At 33.6% G+C, this 26,786-nt stretch overlaps 5 protein-coding genes, 1 long non-coding RNA gene and 2 other non-coding genes across 10 annotated transcripts; 4 read left to right on the plus strand and 4 right to left on the minus strand.

The window, feature by feature from the left end:
* Positions 1-15: 15 nt before the first annotated feature.
* Positions 16-2,027, plus strand: LOC112775703 (uncharacterized). The gene has a single exon (XM_025819528.3). The coding sequence runs from the start codon at positions 1,261-1,263 to the stop codon at positions 1,768-1,770; it is 510 nt and encodes a 169-aa protein (XP_025675313.1). The 5' UTR covers positions 16-1,260; the 3' UTR covers positions 1,771-2,027.
* Positions 2,028-2,647: 620 nt separating this feature from the next.
* LOC112775701 (glyoxylate/hydroxypyruvate/pyruvate reductase 2KGR) lies at positions 2,648-7,201 on the minus strand. Its single transcript, XM_025819525.2, has 2 exons — positions 6,492-7,201; positions 2,648-3,443 (listed from the first exon to the last, which is right to left on the minus strand). Exons 1-2 carry the CDS (start codon positions 6,912-6,914, stop codon positions 2,925-2,927), a joined length of 942 nt encoding a protein of 313 aa, XP_025675310.1. The 5' UTR covers positions 6,915-7,201; the 3' UTR covers positions 2,648-2,924.
* LOC112781817 (small nucleolar RNA U30) lies at positions 3,623-3,715 on the minus strand. The gene has a single exon (XR_003192573.1). It is a non-coding gene; the product is annotated as a small nucleolar RNA U30 (small nucleolar RNA).
* On the minus strand, positions 3,860-3,946 carry LOC112781818 (small nucleolar RNA U30). Its single transcript, XR_003192574.1, has one exon. It is a non-coding gene; the product is annotated as a small nucleolar RNA U30 (small nucleolar RNA).
* A 1,927-nt stretch (positions 7,202-9,128) lies between the features above and the next one.
* Positions 9,129-12,193, plus strand: LOC112776914 (rop guanine nucleotide exchange factor 12). Its single transcript, XM_025821186.3, has 7 exons — positions 9,129-9,763; positions 9,926-10,042; positions 10,170-10,324; positions 10,410-10,484; positions 10,556-10,828; positions 10,946-11,266; positions 11,412-12,193. Exons 1-7 carry the CDS (start codon positions 9,460-9,462, stop codon positions 11,790-11,792), a joined length of 1,626 nt encoding a protein of 541 aa, XP_025676971.1. The 5' UTR covers positions 9,129-9,459; the 3' UTR covers positions 11,793-12,193.
* Positions 12,194-12,290: 97 nt separating this feature from the next.
* Positions 12,291-13,807, minus strand: LOC112776915 (photosystem I reaction center subunit VI-2, chloroplastic). The gene is made up of 3 exons (XM_025821187.2): positions 13,349-13,807; positions 12,813-12,939; positions 12,291-12,582 (listed from the first exon to the last, which is right to left on the minus strand). Exons 1-3 carry the CDS (start codon positions 13,474-13,476, stop codon positions 12,403-12,405), a joined length of 435 nt encoding a protein of 144 aa, XP_025676972.1. The 5' UTR covers positions 13,477-13,807; the 3' UTR covers positions 12,291-12,402.
* Positions 13,808-14,394: 587 nt separating this feature from the next.
* On the plus strand, positions 14,395-26,514 carry LOC112775823 (uncharacterized). Of its 3 annotated transcripts, XR_011877894.1 has the most exons (5): positions 14,395-14,712; positions 14,833-14,886; positions 25,517-25,827; positions 25,933-26,015; positions 26,126-26,514. XR_011877894.1 is itself a non-coding variant. In XM_025819707.3 (4 exons), exons 1-4 carry the CDS (start codon positions 14,527-14,529, stop codon positions 25,955-25,957), a joined length of 576 nt encoding a protein of 191 aa, XP_025675492.1. In that variant the 5' UTR covers positions 14,395-14,526; the 3' UTR covers positions 25,958-26,514. The 3 variants fall into 3 exon arrangements, 2 of the variants coding, with proteins under 2 accessions (XP_025675492.1, XP_025675491.1); XM_025819707.3 differs by having other exon boundaries at positions 25,933-26,514; XM_025819706.3 differs by lacking the exon at positions 25,933-26,015.
* On the plus strand, positions 19,314-19,707 carry LOC140182054 (uncharacterized). The gene is made up of 2 exons (XR_011877895.1): positions 19,314-19,452; positions 19,570-19,707. It is a non-coding gene; the product is annotated as an uncharacterized lncRNA (long non-coding RNA).
* Positions 26,515-26,786: the final 272 nt, after the last annotated feature.

The following is a 26,786-nucleotide window of genomic DNA, read 5'->3' on the forward strand; positions in this document are numbered from 1 at the left end:
CAATCATTCTCTTTCATTCAAACTTGGGAAAATGTTGGCTGAGCTATTAACAATAGGTTTCGAATTCAAATTGAGTATCTAGTTGCATTACAAATTTACAACTCAGAATAGAGAACTTCTCAATGCAAGGTTAATTTGGCTGTAATTAGATAAGAAAATGATGAAGGGTGGTTGAAGAATAATTGGAGAAATCTGAACATATATATTAACTTATAAACAAAATAAGGAATGTTTTACATGAATTATTTATTGGTATAATATTCAAGTTAGTCCTCCAATAGTGTCTCTACCACTATTTAGTTCTTTGTTGGTTTTATGATATGATTAGTAAAATAATATAATTCTATGGCACGTTTAATCTTCTAAGTAATCATCATATTGTGCATTGTACATTACTACATGTTATTTTTTGTCTTACGCTCCTCCAATTTTCAAGGTTCCCTCATTTGATATTCAAATGGAAGATTCCAAATTGTGCAGGATATTCCTTCCTCCGAAGATTACAACAGTGTCCTAATGGATTCTATTATGAGACTTTTTGTTTCATAATTCCTTTTTGATAGTGGCACTAATCGAGAATAGATCCTCTCAATTTTTTCTTAACAATTGAGATAGTGAAGTATGATCTCTTACAATTAGTTTTATAAATAGAACCAAAAATAAATACGAAAGAGAGCAATGAATAATTAAAAATCACATTTTACATTCTCAATTTTTTTTAACAATTGAGAGGATCCATTCCCACACCAATAGCAATAATCACATGCTTCACAACACTAACACAACACAATTAACATTTTACAGTATGCATTTATCCTCTAAAAATTTGATAAGCTTTGGAGCAATTGTCTTTTTTAGTCATATTTAACCAACAACTTTTTTTTTTCAGTATTTGACCAATAAAAATATTTTTATATTAAATTTTAATAATATAAAAATAAAATATTAACTTAAGAGTGTTAACTAATATTAATAAAAAAATATTTACTCCTCATTGTTTTTAGCAGTGTTTTATTGGTGGTGAATTGTAGGCCACCTGATATGCACAACAAAAATCAAATAAAAAATCAGCAGAAAGCTCAAATTCACGAAGGCCATGGAAGTTTCTCGATGGTCACAGAAGCAGCATCGCCATTCACCGCCACATTCTGGAGCCTAATATAGCAACCGCTTCCTCTCTGAGATTTAGCAAATAGGGTTTCATTTCCAAAATTAAAAAATCACAAAAAATCTAATTTGGAATTGGAACCTGATTTTCCAATGGAGTCAACCAAAGAACAACACGGGTTACTGCACCAGATCCTACCCCCGCGCCTCGAAGATGCAGGCCTCGAAGATTGTGCTCTTCCGCCTGAATCCATCCACCAAGCATTCCTCAAAGCAGCCGCTGCCGTGAAGTCCGCCGCCGCGATTTTCTCCGATGACGATGACGAGACTGCCGGAGATTGCGTCAACGACCCGTGGCCAGCCGCAGCCGAGGGAACCTCCGATGCCGTGATTGGGATCGAGCCGGAGAACGAGCCGCCCGGAGCATGTGCCGTCGAGAAAGGATGCGAAGAAGGCGGCGATGAGGTGAAGGTCTCTGGTGGTAGCGGCGGCGAAGTGGAGGAGGTTGTGGAAGAAATTGTGGTTGGAGAAGGAGCTAAATTGGGGGAAGGTGAAGAAGAACCTTGCATTGATGAATTGCAAGGTTTGGGAATTGAAGATGATGCAAAGAAGAAAAACTGTGAAGAAGAGAAGAAACCTACTTTAACTGAAGGCTATGTATGAAACGCGGAAAAAGTTGAAATTTCCTTCGGTTTTTGTTCTGGGTAGCCCTGTTTTTTTTTTTTGTTTTCATTATGGCCAGTTTCTGTTAATTCTCCGTTACTAAGAAATCTGCGTAGTTAAGGTGTTTTGTAAACTGTAGCTGCAATGTCAATGTATTTCTTTCTTCAAATCTTGATGTTGATTTTCTTTCCTTGAGATCTTTGTTTGAAAGGGTATATCCCTTTGATTTTCAATAAATTCAGTCTAGTTGTATTAAAGTCATTGTTGATATCAGAATCAACGCCCAATTTGTAACCACATTTGCAAATTCATGTTAGAAACAATATGTACGGTGACACCTTTGATAAGATCATAAGGTTTTATTTGTATCCAATAATAAGTCCCCCGATGAGACGTTTAGAGCTGAAAATGGTTGCCTCTAATTTAGGCCCTATTAAATGTGTTATATAGATAGATATATGTTTCAACTTTCACAGCTTGTTTAAAAACTTTTTAATGGTATAGAATTAAATTTTAGTGTTTTGGAATAAATTAATAAAATTATACTTGTTCAAAAATAATGGTTACACACACAAAATCTATGCATTTTTTTTAAGATAGTAGACCTTCCAAAAAAATATATATTATATTGAGTGAATTAAAAGAAAAAAAAAAGGAAACAAAAGTGGTGAAAAAAGAGAGTATGTGTTAAAAAATAGAAGACATTTAAAGAAAATTTAAGAAAAAGTAATTAAATTATAAAAGTATTTTAGACGGTTTAAATTTCAAATGAAATTCCAATAAAATAAAATTTTAAGTCAGATTTATTTAAATTAGAATTGATTTTGAAAAAAAAATAGAAAAACTAATTTAATTACTTCTGTTTCAAACAATGGAATTAAATTCAAAGGCATTTAATATTTTCCCATAATTGGACCAGAAAAAAGGTATGTAACAGCCGGGTAATAAAAGATAAAAAAGATACCAGTGGGTCCTAAGTGGAATTCCGAATTCTATTGCTATGATCTTAACAAACTCGAGCATACAGCCCGAAGTAACAAGCAATACGCTCAACAATGCTCCCACAATCATCAATGTTTAACGTCTGAAAAAATTATTGTAGACAAATGAAGGCGCATCAAAGTTATTTTGATAGTTCAATAGATGGCATCAAATTAAACCAATGGGGTTAAGAGGGGCTTTCCGAGGAAGTGAGCCTCCAGATTGTCAAGGACAAGGTCAGCCATTGCAGTCCGAGTTTCAACTGTGGCGCTTCCAACATGAGGCAGCAAAACAACATTTTCAAGCCCAAACAGCTCTTCGGGGACATGAGGCTCTTTCTCGAACACATCTAGCCCAGCTCCTCCTAGGCGACCTTCAAGCAGTGCAGAGACCAGCTCCGGCTCATCAACATGCTTGCCTCGCCCAATGTTGATCAGAACACCCTTTGGACCGAGAGCATTTATCACCTCCCGGTTGATTATGTGATGAGTTTCCGACGTAAGAGGGCAGGCAACAACCAGTACATCACAGTTGGAGGCTAACTCAACAACACTTGGATAGTACTTGTACTTCGAATCTGGTTTTTCATTTCTGGAGTAATAACATATTGAACAGTCGAATCCTTCAGCTCTCTTGGCAACTGCTGCGCCAATCCTTCCCAACCCAAGAATGCCGAGGGTTTTGCCAGAGAACTGCAAGGGTAATATTATACAAATAAATATAAATTTGGCATTGCAAAAGCAAATGGGATCCCAAAAAAGTATGTGTGCACGTATAAAACAAATTATGATGTGATGATGATTGATCGTTCGGGTCTTGTTTTCTAAGACCGCTATGAATAGTACAAATTGTTAGGCAGTCTGTTTATGGTGCTCAGACAAAAAAATGAATGGATGAGAAAAGTTATCCTCATGGCAAAAGAAATCTCAGATTAACGAGATTATTTTATCTCATCATCACAGCACCTTCTCCTATTTATAGTTTCAATTCAAAAATGAAAATAAGTAAATAACAAACAAGTAAGATATAACTGTTTACATATACATGAGAATGATGAGATTAATGGAGACGGAGATAACAATATATGAAGAATAATAGAATGAAAGGTGCTCAGAAGAATGAATGGATAGAATTGTTTCCTCATAGCAAAAGAAATCTCAGATTAACGAGATTATTTCATATCATCATCACAGCACCTTCTATTCACTATTTCACTTCAAAATGGAAAACAAACACACTAGTAACGTTTAAATGTTTACATATTGTCATATACAGGTGTGTGTGTGTTTGTGAGAGAGAGAGAGAGAGAGAGAGAAGCAAATTGGTTTCTTATATATTCTTCATTCGGTGTCGTCATTGCTAGCATAGGCGAACTGCATCTTTAACAGAGATGACGATAATGATTAATGAAGGGGTTATAAACTTAGTTATAAACTTGTAACAACAGAACACTTTAAAGTTACACGTTTAATAGCCCATGCCACGAACCATAGCTCGTGTTAGGCGGCGCTGCAGCTTGAAGATTTAGGGTTTTTTATCCTTGTTCGTTTTATGGCTCTCTTTTTCTTTGGGTCAGAAATTCTGTTTTTTTTTTTTTGTCTTGAGAGGAATTCTTTTATAATTGGAGTAAACTTTTGGGCTAACAGATAATGATGTGGATTAAGGTTTTTACACCCCTCCCCCTCAAAATTCTTTATTGGGCTTCTTCCTTTATTGGGTCTATCATTAAGGAGATTGGAAGGCACTATGCACCCAGGGTTTCACTTTGTTGACAACACCACCCCTGTAGTGCTCAGACATACCTATAGGGAAGGTAACCAGGCTGCAGACTGGCTGGCAAAAAAAAGTGTGGAGGAGAGAGGTGCAGGGTACAGCTTCATTGACTCCCCTTTTATGGATTTGAGATCCATCTTAGATGCTGACATGAGAGGGGTCTCCTTACCCGTTGTGTTATTGATTTATAACTGTTTGTTTCTTTTTGGGGCTTTCAGCCCCCTTTGACTACCAAAAAAAAAATTTTAGGGGATGATTTTAGTGGGGCTACCTTACACCGATATGTGTAATTCTTTTGCTTTCTCTTTCTGGGAGTTAACCCCGTTTGCTTACAAAAAAAATAAAATTACATTCTTAGTATTCCCAAATTTCCAAGGCTAAACTTCACTCGAACTTTTGTCTTTTGCCTTTCGGCCATATGCAAATACTTTGAGACATACCAAGAGAAAGAAACTGAAAACCATGTAGGACAACAAACAGCAACTGTTTCAAAGAATGAAGAATTGTAGACCCTTTTGTGAGACTAAACTTATTCCATTAGGTAAATACTTTTATTTCCAAATTCCAAGTATGAAAGACTAGTAGCACAAAGCCACAAACAAATCTCTGGAGGGTTGTTTAGGGAAGGCATTAAGAGGACAAGTCAGTAATATGCCCGGGGCTGTGATACTTGTCAAAGAAACAAGTATCAAAAGTATCGATACACTTTCACCTGGAGGCCTCTAGCAGCCCCTCTCCATTCCGTGTCAAGTTGGACTAATATCTCTATGGACTTCAACTGAAGATTACCCGCATGCGATGGGGGGTTTGATATCAGGTAGAGGATAGGCTCGCAAAATATGAACATTTCATAGCCCTGTCTCACCCTTTCAGTGCCAAGGATGTAGTATCATTTCATGAGTTCCCCAAATCTATCATTTCAAAGCTGTCTAGGTTGTGGCTAAGACTACTTTGAAGCACAGCACAGCCTATAATCCTCAAATGGATTGCCACACCAAAGAGGCGAACAAGTTTTTGGAAGCTTATTGGGTGCTTCACTAATGGGAAGCCTAAACAATGACCCAAGTGATTAAGGCTTGGTTTGGTAAAGCTTTTCGAAGAGGTGCTTGTGCTTTTTAAAAGCTCAAGCTCCTCGTTTTGTGTTTGGTAAATAAAAAATATCATGTGCTTGTGCTTACAGCTTTTAAAAGATCGGGGTACTTTTGAAAGCACCTAAGATAGAGCTTTTCAAAGTTGACTTGTGCTTTTCAAAATTTAAAAGTCTAATATAACCTCATATGTTAACTAATTTTCAAATTTAATGCTTGCATTTATGTCTATTATAGTATTTTTAAATTTTAAAAGTTATTTTACCAAATGCAATTGTTGTTGCATGTGATTATTAAAAGCAATTTTTAATTTGATTTACCAAACATAAATGCTACAACTTTTAAAAAACCATCTTTTAAAAGTTAGCTTTTATAAGCTACTTTTGAAAAATAAAAGCTTTACCAAACTAAGCCTAAGTGGGCTGAATTTCAGCTCTAAAATTATAAAGCCTCCTACTTTACAGAAGGGGTATTTGCTTCCATCAGCAGTGGAAGAGGTAAATCAGATCCTGATTGAAAGGGCTAAGCAGCTTGATGAATTGAAACAGCAGTTACTAAAGCCGCAAACCAGGATGAAGAGCCTGGTGTTTGAAGTTTGAACTCTGAACCATGGGAGCTAGTGTCCTTTAAAATACAGCACTATAAGCTTAAGTCTCTACCTAATAATTCAATAAAAAACTCAATCCACGTTTTTATGGACAATTTCACCGTATTTTTCATATTTCACTCGCCGGATCTAAATTGTCTGATTCAATATTTTCGAGCTAACCTAGTGGTTTACTCAAGTTTCAAGTTAAATGCAAAAGAACAATCACATTTCATCAATGGTAAATGCAAAAAAAGGGAAATGAAGCACAGTGTTAAGTGTTCTTCGTTTACCTTAGTAGTCAACTTGTAGTCACCTTTTTTCCAATTCCCGCTCCTCACGTATCGATCGCACTCGCAGATCCGCCTCAGTACCGCAAGAATCAACCCGATCGTCAAATCCGCAACCTCATCGGTCAAAACATCGGGAGTGTTCGTAACCCTAACCCCTTTCTCCTTGCACTTCTGGAGATCTATCCTATCCACGCCGACGCTGAAGCTCGAAACAATCTCCAGCTTGGGAAGCGCCTCGATGAGCGCCGCATCGGGTCCGCCGCTGGAGCTGGCTACGACGGCGCGTATGGAGGCGGCATGGTCGCGGAGGACGGCGGCCCTCTGCGATGGATCGATACCGCGGAAGAGGTTGTAGCGCTTGTCGAGCTCTTGTTCGAGATATGGAAGGACTTTTCCGACGAGGAGGACGCTGATTGATCCCATATTGTTTTAGGGTTAGGGTTTCAGGGCGGCGATGGTTGTCCTGAACTGTGAGGCACTGAAGCTCCATGGAGATAGATAAAGTTATAGTGGCAGAGACAACAGGTACCATTCGTACCATCACTAACAATAAAATTATTGTTGTTTTATTTTCCGATTTTAAATTTCATTTTACTGACAAAATAAGAAAATTATACAAGTGTTTCTAATTTTTTTTTTCCTTTTCTTTTCCAGTAGCATGGCTATTGGCTAATTATTAGTAATTATAGAAGTTATAATTAATTAATTATAGAAGCCTCGGTAGTCGGTACCACTATAAAAATGTTTGGATAAGAAATAATAAACGATGAGCAGTGATTGAGAATTTTAATTTATTTTTTTAATTATTTATTTAATATTTAAAAGAATAAAAAATTTAAATATATATGTTATTTTTTAAAATTATTAAAAAGATTAATTTGGTGTATTTTGTGATAATGACATAATAAATAATACATAGACAAATAATATTGTAACGTGCGATCAAATAATATTGTGATACGTAATTAAATTATAAAGTGAGACATATCACTAATAGTCTATATCAACATATTATTAATTAGTATATTAATTTTAAAAATATAATTGATACAAATAATATCTCATTAACAAATTTAATGTATCATGCTAATCTCATAAATCACTAGGATTTAACTCGAAATAGATTGTTCCCAGTTTGCATGTGACAGTGGCATAGTTACAGCCTTACAGGAAATCACAAATCTAACTGAATCTTAATACTATTTTTTTTATATGAGATTGATAGGTGAGTTATGTTGAGTTATGGAGTATTGGAAAGATATACACGATTGTGACGACTTTCAATTTTTTGCTTTAGTGAGAAGAAATTGGACCTAGGATTTTCTGTTAGTATACAAATCGGACTTAGGGTTTTTTGTCAATACACAAATCAAACCCAGGATTTATACAAATCGGACCCAGGATTTTCTACCAGTATACAAATCGGACCCAAAATTTACACAAATCGGACCCAAAATTTTCTGCCAGTACACAAATTGAACTCAGGATTTTCAGTACCTCTTCATACTCTGGTAAAACACCATATACCTTCATAATTCTACTATACACCAACCCTGCCTCTATATTAAAATTAAAAAGTTCTCCGAGCATCCTCTCTGTTTAGAACATCAAGGCCAAAAATATGTTTCTTTGCGAATAAAATATGTTTAGTTAATATAACACTTGATCTTTTAAAATGTTGCACAGTTGCACGTGCTTTTGCTATTAGATTAAAGTATGAAATTAATTTTTTTTTTGTTTATCAAAAGATATATGTATTCTGAGGTTATGAGCTGCTTAACCAATAGATGGTGTAGAATACCCAGATCAAAAGTTGCAGCAATGACAGGGTGGATTATTATGACATCCTAGTGATCCTATATTGGTGTCATTAAATTAATAATAAATCTATTTTATATTGAAGGATTGGGCATATGGCATCATCATGTATAAAAGAAGAGAAAGAAAAAAAATGAACCTAGAAATTGATACATATATTTGTTCTTCAAAAGCAGTATTGCCTACTAGTTTTACTTAGAAATCTGAAAAACATTTTTTCTCTTTTTAAAATTTATTTGAATCATGCTAAAATTTAACATTATTATCATCTATCATATACATGTATTAGCAAAACTTTTATTATTCAGATAGTTGAATATCAATTGCACCATACAAACTAAAATTATTATTTGTTATGGTCTAATTTGAGAACCAATGTTTTTTTTTTTAACCCCAAAAAGAAGAGAGAGAGAGAGAAAAGAAGAAATAATTTACTAAATGTTGATCAGAAATTTTCTATTTTTTAAATACTCTTGAAGCAACTTAACCTTAATTAATTATTCTAAAGTGAGGCATCAACACCGTCCAGTGATGGAAGATAGAGTGAGTTTAATTTGTGTCAATGTTAATTAATTAATTGGCTAAGCATGCATGTCTGCCTCCCCTGTCTTTAGCAAACTTTGACCCTCAAATTAGAACCTTAAATTAAGTAATTAACCATCCAATTAAACCCTCACATCTAATAACATAACATAACATAATAAAATAAGATTATACTAATATAATCATTAAAAAATTGTTTCTTCCACAAATCTTAAACCCACATAATCTTATCTCATATTTTTTTTCTTTATCTATCAACAATTCAACATGCACCCCACGTTCAATGAACTCAGCACAAAAAAAGAAAATAAAACCAACTCAAACCCCATCAAATAATCACCTCCAACCCTTTTTTTCTCTCTTCAAACTCTCAAAACTTCTAAAAGAACAAAATGCACCATTTCTTTTACAATAACTCCTATTTCATGAAGGAACAAAGTTCTTTCTGGTTTCTTTCTTCACCCTCCATGTTTTGTTCTTGCTTGAAAATATAACCATTACTCCTTGGAAGAAAGCCATAGATACAAAGAATTCTGTGTTAGACATCATTAGGAGATATATTTGTATATTATTCAAAAGAAGAAAGAAGGAAAGAAAGAAAGAAAAGATGGTGAAGGCATTGGAACAAGAAAATGAAAGTTATAAATCCAAACTATTCCATTTCAAAGGAATGTTTGAGAACACAGGTAGGCATACAAAGAGTTTGAGCATTGAGAGTGCTAGCAAATTGGATGTGGCTGAAGAAGATATAGTTTCATCAAAGAGTCAAGGTTCAAAGCTCAATGAATTAGATAAAAACAAAAACAATAACAACAATAATAATAAGAGTCCTGCTGCTGCTCCAGCTAAGCCAAGGGTTATGAGCAAGGAAGAAATTGAACTCAAAGAACAAAAAGATAAGCTACTGCAGGGTAAGAAAAACATAACATATGCTATGCTTTAATTTGCTATGATATGATTTACAGCATTTTGATTTAGAAGCACTTTTCATCATATTGTAATATGTTTGCTTTCATATGATATATGATTGATAATATGTCATTTAAAAAATGTTGGGTATTATGCATTTTCAGAAATGGAACAAATGAAGGAGAGATTTGCAAAGTTGCTATTGGGTGAAGATATGTCTGGTGGTGGAAAAGGTGTTTCATCTGCATTGGCCTTGTCAAATGCGTTCACAAATCTTGCAGGTACTTTTAATTTTGACATTGTTTGAATTATGAGGACAAAAGATTTGTGTTCTTCCCTTTTTCTTCTTAAGATGATGATAGAAATGTTTGAAAAATTTTCTCATTTTTTTTCTTATTTCGAATGCAGCTTCGATTTTCGGAGAGCAACGACGCCTAGAGCCGATGCCTCCAGAGAGGAAAGCAAAGTGGAAAAAAGAAATTGATTGGCTTCTATCAGTTACTGAATACATTGTTGAGATGGTTCCTCAACAACAAAAGAACAAGGATGGCACAACCATGGAGGTTAATTAAATTGAATTGGATTAAATTAAAGCTGATTAGTCCTATGTTCCCTCTTATGATTGAAACTCATATTTGATTTGAATAGATCATGACGACGCGACAAAGAACTGATCTCCACATGAATATCCCTGCCTTAAAAAAGCTTGATACAATGCTTCTTGTAAGTAGTTTCAATTTGACATAATTTGATTGTTGGTTAACTCAGACAACTAACATTCAATGGCTGAGCAGGAATGTTTAGATGGCTTCCAAGAGAAGCAAGAGTTCTATTATGTAAAGAAGGATGCTTCGGATGATTCGGAGAAAGATGGAGGGAAGAATGATGACAAGTGGTGGTTGCCTACACCTAAGGTTCCAGTAGATGGTTTATCTGAGGCATCAAGAAGGTTTCTGCAGTACCAAAAAGATAGTGTCAACCAAGTCCTCAAAGCAGCCATGGCCATAAATGCTCAAACTCTATCAGAAATGGAGATCCCTGAAAGCTACATTGATTCCCTACCCAAGGTAAGTTTGACATAAATATTAAAAAGTATTTAGATATTACTTTCATTTAGACAAAATAGTGCATTGAAATAGTGATGTTATAGCTTCTTCTCAATCCTTTCTTTTCTTCTTGTTTAGAATGGAAGATCAAGTCTAGGCGAATCGATCTACCGGAGCATTACAGTTGAGTTTTTTGATCCGGACCAGTTCCTATCAACTGTGGACTTGTCATCAGAACACAAGATCCTTGATCTGAAGAACAGAATTGAGGCTTCAATGGTAATTTGGAGGAGGAAGATGAACCAAAAGGACTCAAAATCATCTTGGAGTTCTGCTGTGAGTCTGGAGAAAAGAGAACAATTTGAAGACAGAGCAGAAACCATCTTGCTTCTCATTAAGCATCGTTTCCCCGGAGCTCCTCAATCTGCATTGGATATAAGCAAAATCCAATTCAACAGGGTAAGGCCTAACTAAGAACAACTTTACTATTTACAATTTCTAAAAGAATCTAAAAGAATTGCACCCACAATCTAAATTTCTAATTAGCCTTTTGGCCTTATGATAAGACTAAATTCATGGAGGGGGATCTCTTTTGCCATGGCAGGATGTGGGGCAAGCTTGTCTCGAAAGCTATTCAAGAATCTTGGAAAGTTTGGCCTATACAGTGCTTTCAAGAATAGAAGATGTACAATATGCAGATCAACAAACTCAAAATCCTAGGAAGAGTAATGCTGCAAAGAGCTCAATTCCAAGGCCTCCAACAACTCCTAAAGATGATGTAGACAGTGGTTCGATGACCCTCTCGGATTTCATGGGTTGGAATGGTGGTGATCACAGTAATAAGGATCCTTTCGCGGCTACAGACGACTTCTACAAGGATATTGACAATGGAAAAGGCCAGAAGCTTCCAAATGTAACGACTGATAAGAAGGTTTCCTATCTTGATTCCTTGGGAGGTATGAGAAGTCCAACTTCGCGCCATTAATGCCGCGAAATGGAGGACTAATAGTATGACAACTGATGAAACTGGTTCCGAAATAGGGAAGCAGGGAAAGCAAGGTAGAAGAGTATATCTATCTATATATATTTATAAATATATAAAGTCTTCAAGAAGAACAATTAGGCCTCCATTGAGGGTGTTCTTCAAAGACTTGATTGATTATTATTTGATAACTATTAATTTTATCTTTCAATTTGTACATAGAAGTGAATATATACAAAAGCTGAATGTTTGTAACATATTGTATCCTCAGTGTAGGAAGGATTTGTAGTCATGCAGCTGCAAAGATGAATTCAAAGAATTCTCATTGTATATGTACTATTACAAAAAAAAAAAAAACATGTTATTTATTAACTAAATAGCTTCCAAAAATTGTGGAATGAAAAGCATTGTTCTAAATATATTTGATTCCATTGTTTCTCTGATATTGGTATGTGGATATTTAGGTCTTAATTAGAAAACCAAAGCAATGCATAAGGCTGATGAAAGTAAAAATTAAACATGTTTGAATAATAATAGTAGGATGTAGTAGTCATCAGTCATCACACTTTACACATTATGAAAAAGCAAGAAACATGGAAAATGTGGTAGCAAATTAGATCTTGCCACGTGGACCAAGCTTTGGTGGGAGTTGTGGGCCCTTCTTGATTGGGAGAATGTCACCTGAAGCAGTGGCACTGAAGTATGCAAGTGTTGAACCACCTCCCAAGATCAAGAACTTGAGCAACAATCCCCTCTTTGTGAATGGAGCAGCAAATGTCTCAAAGAACTTGCTCTGCAAATCCATTTTCAATGATGTAATTAGTTGTATATATACTTGTGCCACAAGAAAGATAGAAATTTGAGACCATGTGTTGTTTTGCACATTTTTGTTATATATTATTTCATATTTCAAAATGTATTCTATACGGATAACCGGTTTGATAGCTAACTTTTTGTGTTAACAAGTAGATAATTTTTAATGTAGCTAGAAAAGATGGAGATGACACAGATGATGAGATGAACCTGAAGAGGGTTGTAAGGTGAAGGTGCATCTGAACCATACAAATCCCACTGCCCTGTAGTGTTGCCAATGTCCTCCAAATCAAAGTACACACTCTTGTCACCATACTTTGCTACCACAGCACCACTCCTGTTAATGTTAATGTCATACTCTATTAGCATTCATTCAATGTTGAAAAGAGAAAATGAAAGAGCCAAGAAATTGAAAGAAAATTTAAGGAGGAAAAAAAAAACCAGTTTTCAGTTTTTGACTATATAAAATAGTTGAATTATAAGGGGGAAAAAACCCACCATAAGTAGAATACTAGTGTATATACACTAGTGGCAGAAACTATGTAGCTAACCAACCATAAATACTTGTTAGTCTCAATTATACTAATTAAAAACTAATCATCCTTAAGGGTCATTCTTCTTTCTCTTCTAGAAAGAAAAGAAAATGAGTCCATGTTGAATTGTTGATACTTATATACTCATCAAGTCAAATTTCAACATGTGCAATAATATATCATTTTTTTTTATAAAAAAAGTATGGTAGTTACCTGAATTTCTTGGATTTTAAAGTTTGGTGAGAGGATTTGAAAGAGAGCTTAGTTCCATTAAGGGAACTTCCAGCAAGTCCATTGACTGCAGCTGGTTGAACAGCAGCTAAGGTTGCAAGGGAAGCCATGAATATGTGTTCTGTTTCACTCTGTAACTAACTTCACTTAGATTTTCTGTGTCAGGTAGCAAGATTGTTCATAGATGTTTTGGTTTTTGATCTGTTGATTGGATCTAATATTGCCACGTGGCAAGCTACATTTACTTGTGCATATTTGGGATGCTCATTTATGAGGTGACATGTGGCTTGAAGATAGATAAGGTTATCCAGTTTTATGAAAACTCTTGTGGTCCACAGTAACATTTGGCTGATTCCAACATAGGATCTTTGGAGGAATTTTATGTATAGCTTACAACAATTTTGTCTAATAATAGTTGCCTATGTTAGTTTAGTTTTCCCCCCTCCCTTTTGCCACTCTTCATGTTTTTTTTTTTCTCACACAATTTAAGTTTACTATTAAAATTATTTGGCTTAATTTTAATTTTATAAGTGAAAAATTAGAAAATATTATCACATTTTAGCACTTATTTATGCTTAATTCTTTAATGTATCTATAAATAATATCAAATAATTTTACTTAAAATTTATTAACAAATTGATGCATTGCATGGGATAAAATTCAAATTCCTAATACTTGTTAAGTAGAAGAGTATGCTGGACCAAGTCAAATTGTTTAATTTTTTTATTCAGGTGATACAATACTTAATTTTTTTATTATTGTTGAATTTCTTTTTTTTTTTGGTAGGAATTATTGTTGAATTTTACTCTATCATCGTTTGAAATTAAAAAAAAAATAATTGAGAACCACTTCCATATCATGGGCTTGTCTTTTAAAAGGTTTTATGTGAACTCATATACTTGGGCTTTCATTTAACCTTTAAGCCAAAAATTCTAAATATGCTATACCCGGATGACCAAGAAAGGGCTTGCCCGATGACCAACCGAAAGGGGATAAGAGTTTGTCAATTCCGGATTAAAAAAAAAAGGAGTTTGTCAATTACTCAATTTATTTAAGTTTCATGCTGGGAAATGACTATTCTTGTGTGATTCAATGATTAATATTCAACACAAATGAAATGAAATGCCATTGGTGTCACAAAAAATTTCAAGCGAGTAAAGATGAAATCATTAACAATAGCATACGCGGGGTTTCATCTCCAATGTGGAGAGCTCTTCGCGTTTCAGGCTTGCACACATCTAAGGTGGACGTTCTCCTCCATGTGCTCCTGTCTGCTCTCGCCGTCAGCTGTCTTTTCTGGTGATTCCTTCACGCAAGCTGCCTTTGTCGTGGATTTGGTTGATCAGGTAATCATCAAATCGAACCCTAGCCCTTTTGTCTTCATCTCCTAATTTTCTTTCCTCTGCCCTACCAAACGTCTACAGCCTCTGTTTTTTAGAACTTTGCTTCTCCGTCGTTCATCGCAGGTTAGGAATTTTTCCATAGAATCTCAAATTGAAGATCTGCAATCAATTAATCAGGTATACTCTTCTGGTCTCTTTAGTTCCAAACTTGTTTTCCTCTTCATCATTTTTTTTTCCTTCATTGTGTATATCCTTGTGATCAAATTTCGTATCTCTTACGCTGTTAATCTAGGTTTTACTATCTAGGGTTTGTGAATCTGCTAATTTGCGAATTGTCTATCTGATTTCGTAAGTTTCTGGGTTCATATTCTTTTTTATATTCTTTGGAAGTTGCTGTTAATTTGAATATGGTCTACGAATTGGATTCATCTTCTTCATTTTGTTGTTTGCAATTTGGTGTTAATTTGATTATCATTTTTCCTTTTGCTAGCTGTTGAATTTTTTGTTGCATGTGGTTTGTCTATTTTATCAATTTTTTGGATTTTATAATGATTACAAAGATGAAATTTCTACTTATGTTTTCTTATATTTATGGATCATGGGTTTGGTTTTGTGAATCATTGTCTAGGTATGAGGTTTCTACCTAATCTACTTTTTCAGTGGTGATGTGATTGGTAGAATTTTTTCAGCCAAGTGAGTTTATAGATCCATCCTCTCCTATTCGAGTTTTGCATTCTCGTTTCCATTCTCATTCAATAATCCATTTGAATTGTTTGTTATGTTGTTTAATTTTATTTTTGTATTTTTTTAATAAAAATTATTTTATATTTTATCTCTTGCATTTCATAGACACAAAATTGTTTGCGCTGAATTTAATAGCTTAATTGAGAAAGGAATGGGTGTTGTGACACCAAGATGGCATCACGGTCCTGTGTTATCTTCCCTTGAAAGTGTCTTCTGCACACATAATGATGATCTGCCATATATTTTTCACTGAAAATGTGGAAATTCTTATCAACGTATGGGGTTTCTATCTAATTTATTTCATGAGTGGTGATGTGATTGACAGGAATTGATTGATAGTTTCTTGGTCATTTATTTGCATTTTGATGAAACCTTTGGTTAGTCAACTCAATTGCATTTCATTTTTTTATTGGTTATGAATCCAATTTTTTTTTGTTCATATTCAAGAAATCCCTTAACTTCACATAAAGTGAATTGCTGGTTGCATGTGGCTTATGTGATTCATTATCAAAGTATGGAATTTGCACCTAATCTATTGTATGAGTGGTGCTGTGATTGAAAGAAATTGATTGATAGTTTCTTGATCATTTATTTATATTTTCATTTGATGAAATCTTCGGTTATTTACTCAATTGCATTTCATTTTTTTATATTTTAGCTGTTTCATAGACATAAAGTTGTTTGCCCTGCATTTAATAGCTTCATTGAGAAAAGAATGGGCTTTGTGACACTAAGATGGCATCACGGTACTGTTTGTGTAACTAGCAAATCCCCTCCTTCAAAGAGAAATCCATGGAGCTGGTTATCTTCCCTTGAAAAAGTCTTCTGCACACCTAATCATGTTCTGCCATATATTCTTCATTGAAAATGTGGGAATCCTTATCAAAGTATGGAGTTTCTATCTAATCTATTTCATGAGTGGTGATGTGATTGACATGAATTGATTGATAGGTTCTTGGTCATTTCTTTGTATTTTGATAAAACCTTTGGTTAATCAACTCAATTGCATTTCATTTTTTAATTAGTTATGCAAAAACTATTGTATATTTCACCTCTTGCATAGAACTACAGCTGTTTGGCCAAAATTTAAGAGCTTCATTGAGAAAGGAACGGGCTTGTGCCACTAAAATGGCATCACGGTACTGTTTGTCTAACTAGCAAATTCCTTCTTCCTAAGAGAAATCCATCCAGCAGGTTATCTTCCTTTGAAAATGTCCTCTGGACACATAATCATGTTGTGCCATATATTCTTCATTGTAAATGTGGGAATCATCATCAAGGTATGAGGTTTCTATCTAATCTATTTCATGAGTGTTGATGTGATTGATAGGATTTTATTGATGTGTGCCTATAATTTTTTTCACATTCATTTGCAGTTTGGAACATATGTTTACCTAATACATTTACTAACTCTCATTGTCATGAGTAGAATCAGTATTTGAGGCAGTTGATGACTGCCTTCCCTATGGTCTAATGATATGTAGGAGCACTATATTAGGCATTGTGTGATATCTTCTTTTTTGGTACCTATTCCTTGAATTCTTCAAACTTTGACTGGTTTTTTTGTTTTTTTATTTTTTTATCAGATTTTCATCGTGTGATTAGTTCTCCCTATGCCATTGAATGGAGATGCATATGCACTCGGGTTTTCTTTTTCCTCCATTTTCATGTTCAATTTGAATTCAAAAAGGTGAGTCTTGTGCCCTGAATTTTTTCTATAAAAGGGTGGTTGGTGAACCACATTCAATGCACAGGTTGTCTTCTATTTTCTCCTAGGCTGTGTTTATTCCACATTTTCTGTGTTTATATCTTCATCTATTTGATATGATTTATAAGATGCATCCTCCTAGAGAGGCTTAGAGGTTGAAAGTTAGGGTTCTAAGGCTTTGGGTTGTGCCCTCTTTTGGTAACCATGAGGTTCCCAACTCAATGGAGATGATTCTCCTTGATGAACATGTTAGTCCCTATTAGCTACTGTTTTAAATATGGTGTTAGTTGTTCTTTTTAAGTTTTCAACTTAAAATTATGTTTTTCACTAATCTGATTTTGTTTTTTTGTTGCATTTCCAGTGTGAAAAAATTCAAGCTACAGTTAAGAAATAACTTCTTAATAGGTTTAGGGATCATATAGTTGAAGGTCAAGTTTATAGAATGGCATACTTTACTATTGTGTCAAATCATGGTAGTTATAGAGCAACTTCTCATGAATTTAAATTGATTTTTCTTCATCGAACCACTGTTGTAGCTGTTGATGAAGATGTTATCCCAAAGACTTGTTTTAACATGTTTCCTTTTTCTGACCTGCTGAACATGACCCAAGATTATAATTTTTTGATTGGTATGTGCATCATTGTGCTATTCTTTTATTCAAGTTTTTAAACAAATTATTTAAATATTTAAGAAGTTGTGTTTATTTGGAATAGATACCATTGGTCTTTTAACTTCGGTGGGAGAAGAGAAATAATATGTAAAAGAGGGGAAAATCGTGAAAATAATTGTGCTGGAATTAATTTTAAAAGAGTATGTTGATTCAGTCATTTATGGTGGTTTCTTTTTATCTTTGAATTATCATTTTTTTTATTTTCTGTTTCATTCTTTTTCATCTTTTGAGTTTCAGTCCTACAATGCGTTGTGCATTGTTTAGGGACTATGTTAATCAAGTAAATCATTTTTTAGCCTCTGGCTATGTGGAGCAGCTTGTTTTAGTCATTCAACTTGCGAAAGTCAAGTTCTTTAATTAGGGGTACATTGTTTAATTTCTGTACATTTTCTTATTGCTACTCTGAGTGTTGTCTCCCATAAACTTTGCTAGACTCTTTCGGTATTGCTGTGTAGGTCAAGTAGGTCTCCAAAATGTGATGTATGTCAATCAAATGTTATTTAATCCTGATCTTTTTGAAGTTGTTGAATTCAGACAGAGGTTAGCATGGTTTATTTCGCTGTTTTTGTTTCTATTCTTAGGATACAACCAATCTAGAGTAATAAGTACATGTATTTGCATCATTTTTTTTGTTAGTATGATTGAGCAAGATGTCAAAGGTACCCAGCCACTATTTATTGCAAATGAGGGTAAAATTATTTTCTTGAAATATGATTTCATGCGCTTAACTAGAAGATGCACTATTGAAGAGCTCCAAGATAACAATGAGGTTGGCATTTATTGAGTTAGTTGTGTTTATTTTATACACCAATGAACGAAAAAAAAAAAACAATTTTCAGATCTATTCTTTTATGCATATTGTTAATAAATTTTTAAAATGTCCCTTGCCTAGGAGGGTTCTTTTATCATTTTTGATACAATCAGAGGTATTGTTGAAGATGAAAATTGGTGGTATTCTGCTTGTGTGTGTGGAAAGGGTATCTATCCTCAAAATGGTGCATACTACTGTGATTTCTGTGTGAAACATATAACTAATGTCACTCCGAAGTAAAAACAAAAATTTGTTCAAAATGTTTTTTCATTTTTGTTTTGCGGATCTTTTATAAGAATAATATTTCATGTTATTATTCATTTTGAAACATTGTTTTTTTTTCGATTATGCAGATTTAAAATTAAAATAACACTTGAAGATCATAGTGGGGAGGGTATTTTCGTTCTGTTTGATCGTGAGCATCTTATTTGTTTAAGAAATCATGCGCTGACCTGTTTACTGAGGTTCAAAAAGATGCAAGTGTATGTTCTTAGTTTTCTTTTGTGTGTTGTTCACTTTGTGGTTCATTTTTTTATAACTATATTCTTTATTTTGGTTGATATGTGTTACTCAATCTGGGTATTTCTTATCTATTACCTTGAAAATAGCTTATATGTGGGGATACTTATCCTCCCATATTCCAAGGGCTCATTGGGAAAAAGTTGCTGCTGAAAGTTGATACCAAAGGTGTCGGACTTGATAAATTTTTTGGCACTTTCTGACTTAGGAGAGCATGTGATGATCCCACCATTATTGCTATGTTTGAACTTCCTGATTATGATGCTGATGATGAGTCTACTCCAAAAAAGGTTACATATACATATAAGTATTTTTAGATTGTGTAAATTCATTTTTTTTGGTATTGTGCTGTGGTCAACTTTTCTTATGTTCTTTTTTATTTTTTAACTCTTATGTTATATGAATAGGAGCCTGAACTAAAAAAACCCGTGTCATGTGAAAAAGGAGATACTGATATTAAGAAAGAGTCACCAAGCACTTCTATTAAAAGTGACAATGTTATTGCCGAGTCTTCTGCGATTTTATCTAAATCCCCAGTTCTTATAGATTTCCTGGTTGAAAAATAGCCTAATGTTTCTGGAGGGATTGAGGTTGCTGCTTTAATTAATGATGAAAATGGAAATGTTGAAAAAACAACCAAGAATGATACCCTTAGTGATGACTTTTTTTCTGAACGGGATATATTGCTTAGCTCACCCGTGAAAGAAACTCAGGTGCGATTATATAATACTTTTTTTCCTTTCTTATGTGTGCCGTTTCTAAATGGATTTTTCATCGAGTCATTTTCATACCTTTTGTTAATTCCTATGTCATAGGAGGTGTTCTTCCAAGTTCTAAAAGCATGTTCCCACTATAGAGAAAAGGTTATTCATGAAGATCATGTTGTCACTTCCAAGGGCAAGAGGAATTTGAATCCTCAATTTGATGAGGCAGCTAATGATGCAAATGGGCGTGGGTCCAAGATTACCAAGGTTGATGGAATTTGATTTAAGTTGTGGAGTTGAGCTGCTGTGTCTAGGTGTAGGTATGTTATATAATATATCTATAAGTGTTTAGAAAGGCTTATGATTTCAAGTGGATCTAAACTAGCGTGAAGACCCGTGTAAATGCGCGGGATTAAAGTTTTGTTAACATTTTGAAAAATGAAATTATTCAATATAATCAGTATATTTTAGAGAAAACTCTCATATCTAATATTAATATTTAAAAAAAATAACCATACTAATTTAATTGTATACTAAAAAAATAATCATACCTTTTAAAAAAAATAACCATATTAAATTAGTATGGTTATTTTTTTAAATTATAATATTAATATTAGATATGAGAGTTTTCTCTAAAATATACTGATTATATTGAATAATTTCATTTTTCAAAATGTTAACAAAATTTTATTTCCGTGCATTTGCACGGGTCTTCACGCTAGTTTAGATCCACTTGGAATCATAAGCCTTTTTAAATATTTATAGATATATTATATAACATACCTACACCTAGACACAGCAGCTCAACTCCACAACTTAAATCAAACTCTATCAACCTTGGCAATCTTGGACCCACGCCCATTTGCATCATTAGCCTCCTCATCAAATTGAGGATTCAAATTCCTCTTGCCCTTGGAAGTGACAACATGATCTTCATGAATAACTTTTTCTCCATAGTGGGAACATGCTTTTAGAACTTGGGAGAACACCTCCTATGACACAGGAATTAACAGAAGGTATGAAAATGACTCAATCAATGAAAAATCCATTTAGAAACGGCACACATAAGAAAGGAAAAAAAGTATTATATAATTGCACCTGAGTTTCTTTCACTGGTGAGCTAAGCAATATATCCAGTTCAGAAGAAAAGTCATCACTAAGGGTATCATTCTTGATTGTTTTCTCAACATTTCTATTTTCATCATTAATTAAAGCAGCAACCTCAATCCCTCCAGATTAGGCTATTTTTCAGCCAGAAAATCTATAAAAACTGGGGATTTAGATAAAATCCCAAAAGACTCAGCAACAACATTGTCACTTTTGATAGAAGTGCTTGATGACTCCTTCTTAATATCAGTATCTCCTTTTTCACATGACACAGGTTTTTTTAGTTCAGGCTCCTATTTATATATCATAAGAGTTTAAAAATAAAAAAGAACATAAGAAAAGTTGACCACAGCACAATACCAAAAAAAACATGAATTTACACAATCTAAAAATACTTATATGTATATGTAACCTTTTTTGGAGTAGACTCATCATTAGCATCATAATCAGGAAGTTCAAACATAGCAATAATGGTGGGATCATCACATACTCTCCTAACTCGGAAAGTGCCAAAAAATTTATCAAGTCTGACTCCTTTGGTATCAACCTTCAGCAGCAACTTTTTTCCAATGAGCCCTTGGAATATGGGAGGATAAGTATCCCCACATATAAGCTATTTTCAAGGTAATAGATAAGAAATACCCAAATTGAGTAACACATATCAACCAAAATAAAGAATATAGCTATAAAAAAATGAACCACATAAAGTGAACAACACACAAAAGAAAATTAAGAACATACACTTGCATCTTTTTGAACCTCAGTAAACAGATCAGCGCATGATTTCTTAAACAAATAAGATGCTTCACGATTAAAGAAAACGAAAATGCCCTCCCCACTATGATCTTCAAGTGTTATTTTAATTTTAAATCTGCATAATCGAAAAAAAAACAATGTTTCAAAATGAATAATAACATGAAACATTATTCTTATAAAAGATCCACAACACAAAATGAAAAAACATTTTGAACAATTTTTTTACCTCGGAGTGACATTAGTTATATGTTTCACACAGAAATCATAGTAGTATGCACCATTTTGAGGATAGATACCCTTTCCACATACACAAGCAGAATACCACTAACTTCCATCTTCAACAATACCTCTGATTGTACCGAAAATGATAAAAGAACCCTCCTAGGCAAGGGACATTTTAAAATTTATCAACAATATGCATAAAAGAACAAATCTAAAAATTATTTTTTTTTCTATTCATTGGTGTATAAAATAAACACAACTCACTCAATAAATTCCAACCTCATTGTTATCTCGGAGCTCTTCAATAGTGCATCTTCTAGTTAAGCGCATGAAATCATCTTCCAAAAAAACAACTTTACCCTCATTTGCCATAAACAGTGGCTGGGTACCTTTGACACCTTACTCAATCATACTAACAAAAAAAATGATGCAAATACATGTACTTATTACTCTAGATTGGCTGTATCCCAAGAATAGAAACAAAAATAGCGAAATAAACCATTCTAACCATTCAACAACCTCAGAAAGATCAGGATTAAATAACATTTGATTGGCATACATCACATTTTGGAGACCTACTTGACCTACACAGCAATACCGAAAGAGTCTAGCAAAGTTCATGGGAGACAACACTTAGAGTAGCAATAAGAAAATGTACAGAAATTAAACAATGTACCCCTAAAGAACTTGACTTTTGCAAGTTGAATGACAAAAACAGCTCCACATAGCCAGAGGCTAGGAAATGATTTACTTGATTAGCATAGTCCCCAAACAATGCACAACGCATTGTAAGACTGAAACTCAAAAGATGAAAAAGAATGACATAGAAAATAAGAAAAAAAGATAATTCAAAGACAAAAAGAAACCACCATAAATGATTGAATCAACATACTCTTTTGAAATTAATTCCAACACAATCGTTTTCACGATTTTCCCCTTTTTTGCATATTCTTTCTCTTCTCCCACTGCAGTTAAAAGACCAATGGTATCTATTCCAAATAAACACAACCTATTAAATATTAAAATAATTTGTTAAAAACACTTGAATAAAAGAATAACACAATGATATACATATCAATCAAAAAATCATAATCTTAGGTCATGTTCAGCAGGTCAGAAAAAGGAAACAAGTTGAAACAAGTCTTTAGGATAACATCTTCATCAACAGCTACAACAGTGGTTCGATGAAGGAAAACCAATTTGAATTTATGAGAAGTTGCTCTATAACTACCATGATTTGACACAACAGTAAAGTATGCCATTCTATAAACTTGACCTTCAACTATATGATCCCTAAACCTATTAAGAAGTTGTTTCTTAACTGTAGCTTGAATTTTTTCACACTGGAAATGCGACAAAAAAAACAAAATCAGATTAGTGAAAAACATAATTTTAAGTTGAAAATTTAAAAAGAACAACTAACACCATATTTAAAACAGTAGCTAATAGGGACTAACATGCTCATCAAGGAGAATCATCTCCATTGAGTTAGGAACCTCATGGTTACCAAAAGAGGGCACAACCCAAAACCTTAGAACCCTAACTTTCACCCTCCAAGTCTCTCTAGGAGGATGCATCTTAGAAATCATATCAAATAGATGAAGATATAAACACAGAAAATGTGGAATAAACATAGTCTAGAAAAAAATAGAAGACAACAGAATGCATGTGCATTGAATGTGGTTCACCAACCATCCTTTTATAGAAAAAATTCAGGGCACAAGACTCACCTTTTTTAATACAAATTAAACATGGAAATGGAGGGAAAAGAAAACCCAAATCCTTATGCATCTCCATTCAATGGCATAGGGATAACTAATCACACGATGAAAATCTAATAAAAAACAAAAAAAAAATAGTCAAAGTTTGAAGAATTTAAGGAATAGGGACCAAAAAAGAAGATATCACACAATGTCTAATACAGTACACCTATATATCATTAGACCATAGAGAAGGCGGTCATCAACTACCCCAAATACTGATTCTACTCATGGAAATGAGAGTTGGTAAATGTATAAGGTAAATATAGGTTCCAAACAGCAAATGAATGTGAAAAAAAATTATAGGCACACATCAATAAAATCCTGTCAATCACATCAACACTCATGAAATAGATTAGATAGAAACCCCATACCTTGATAATGATCCCACATTTACAATGAAGAATATATGGCACAACATAATTATGTGTCCAGAGGACATTTTCAAGGGAAGATAACCTGCTGGATGGATTTCTCTTAGGAAGAAGGAATTTGCTAGTTAGACAAACAGTACCGTGATGCCATTTTAGTGGCACAAGCCCGTTCCTTTCTCAATGAAGCTCTTAAATTTAGGCCAAACAGCTGTAGTTCTATGCAAGAGGTGAAATATACAATAGTTTTTGCATAACCAATTAAAAAATGAAATGCAATTGAGTTGATTAACCAAAGGTTTCATCAAAATGCAAAGAAATGACCAAAAACCTATCAATCAATTCCTGTCAATCACATCATCACTCATAAAATAGATTAGATAGAAACTCCATACCTTAATAAGGATTCTCACATTTTCAATGAAGAATATATAGCAGAACATGATTAGGTGTGCAGAAGACATTTTCAAGGGAAGATAATCAGCTCCATGGATTTCTCTTTGAAGGAGGGGATTTGCTAGTTACACAAACAGTACCGTGATGCCATCTTAGTGTCACAAAGCCCATTCTTTTCTCAATGAAGCTATTAAATGCAGGACAAATAACTTTATGTCTATGCAACAGCTGAAATATAAAAAATGAAATGCAATTGAGTGAATAACCAAAGATTTCATCAAATGAAAATATAAATAAATGACCAAGAAACTATCAATCAATTTCTTTCAATCACATCACCTCTCAGACAATAGATTAGGTACAAACCCGATACTTTAATAATGATTCACATAAGCCACATGCAACCAGCAATTCACTTTATGTGAAGTTAAGGGATTTTTTTAATATGAAAAAAAAAATTGGATTCATAACTAATAAAAAAATGAAATGCATTTGAGTTGACTAACCAAAAGTTTAATCAAAATGCAAATAAATGACCAAAAAACTATCAATCAATTCCTGTCAATCACATCACCACTCATGAAATAAATTATATAGAAACCCCATACGTTGATAAGGATTTCCACATTTTCAGTGAAGAAAATATGGCAGAACATCATTACGTGTGCAGAAGACATTTTTAAGGGAAGATAACACAAGATCGTGATGCCATCTTGGTGTCACAACACCCATTCCTTTCTCAATGAAGCTATTAAATTCAACACAAACAACTTTATGTCTATGAAATGCAAGAGATGAAATATAAAATAGTTTTTATTAAAAAAATACAAAAATAAAATTAAACAATATAACAAACAATTCAAATGGATTATTGCTTGGTGCTACAACTAAAAAGAAACAATGATCAGCTGCTTATAACTCAGCTCCTTTAAACAAATTAGAGTTTTCTATTTTGTCAATAGAGGAGCAACTGTGCAATTCAGATATGTCGGTTTCGGAATCTTTTTTATTTCACTATGAAATCACATGAACCAACAGATTCAGATTCACCCCGATCGTAACTCTTATGTGACTGACCATATGGATCAAGAAACACTTAATAACATATATAGAGTGTTCCATATAAAATATAATAAGAATGGTGAGCCTTCATCACCTGATGTGATAGTGTTGTCTGGGTCTGAATCATCTGATGATGAGTTCTCATCAGACGGTGATGAAAATGATGATGAAGATGACACACTGGAAGGGGATGATCCTCATAATCCCATATATTTGTCTCGTGCAACGAATTCATCAACGGAGGTCATCGAAGAAAGTAATGAAACAACAGAATCGTCTGACAACGGGTAATACTAAATGCAACTTTTTTTTTATGTTTTGCATTTTAATATCGTGGTACATATAGATATCTTTTAATGTGGTGACTAACAAGTTTAAATATCCTGAATCAGATACACTCCAGATGCTTATTATTAGAAGACAATTACAAATTCGGATTTGAGTCAATCTAGACTGACAAGTTGATCTTAAAAGAGTTATTTCTTTTTTTTTTCCTTCCAAACTTATTAAATATTGGTTCTGTATCTGTTATTCATTATATAGAAAAATACTCTCTTTATCCTAACTATAAATCATTCATTGTAGTATCTGTCCTGAAAATTTGCTGCATATATTAAATTCTCTGGAGATAGTTCGATTTGGAAGATCACTGGTCCACCTTCTAGTGTAGGCAAGAATATATTCTTTTTCCACCTACTGAAAAGTGGAGGAAGAGATTGAGAATGGAAGTTTGGGGTTGAATGGAAAGAGTGTTGTAAAGTATACAATTTAAAGAAAGGGGACAAGATTACCTTGAAGCTGTACTCCCTACTTAACCGCTAGATAGAGTTGTTGATTCAAAGATCTTAGAGCTTATAAAAAAAGGCATCCTATGTATTACTCTGTGTGACACATATTTTTAACTATATGTTGAACTGTGTTGGACATATTTTGTTTTCTTATTAATGGAAAGTAATTATTTAGGTGGTTTGAAACTTTCTGGTGTTACTTTTGGATATGTATTACATTTTGGAACCTAGATTTTTTATGTTCTAAAATTTAAAATATATATAGTATGTGAACTTGTTACTTAATCTATGTAATTTTTTACTATATGGTATGAATAGTTGTTGTAAATGAATACTAAGTATTTGACTTTTTTTTTCTTCTCTTGTATTAACAATTAAATTAGTATGGTTATTTTTTTTAAAACTATAATATTAATATTAGATATGAGAGGTTTCTCTAAAATATATTGAATATATTG

This window comes from Arachis hypogaea, chromosome 19, assembly GCF_003086295.3.
Source record: "Arachis hypogaea cultivar Tifrunner chromosome 19, arahy.Tifrunner.gnm2.J5K5, whole genome shotgun sequence".
Taxonomy (NCBI): domain Eukaryota; kingdom Viridiplantae; phylum Streptophyta; class Magnoliopsida; order Fabales; family Fabaceae; genus Arachis; species Arachis hypogaea.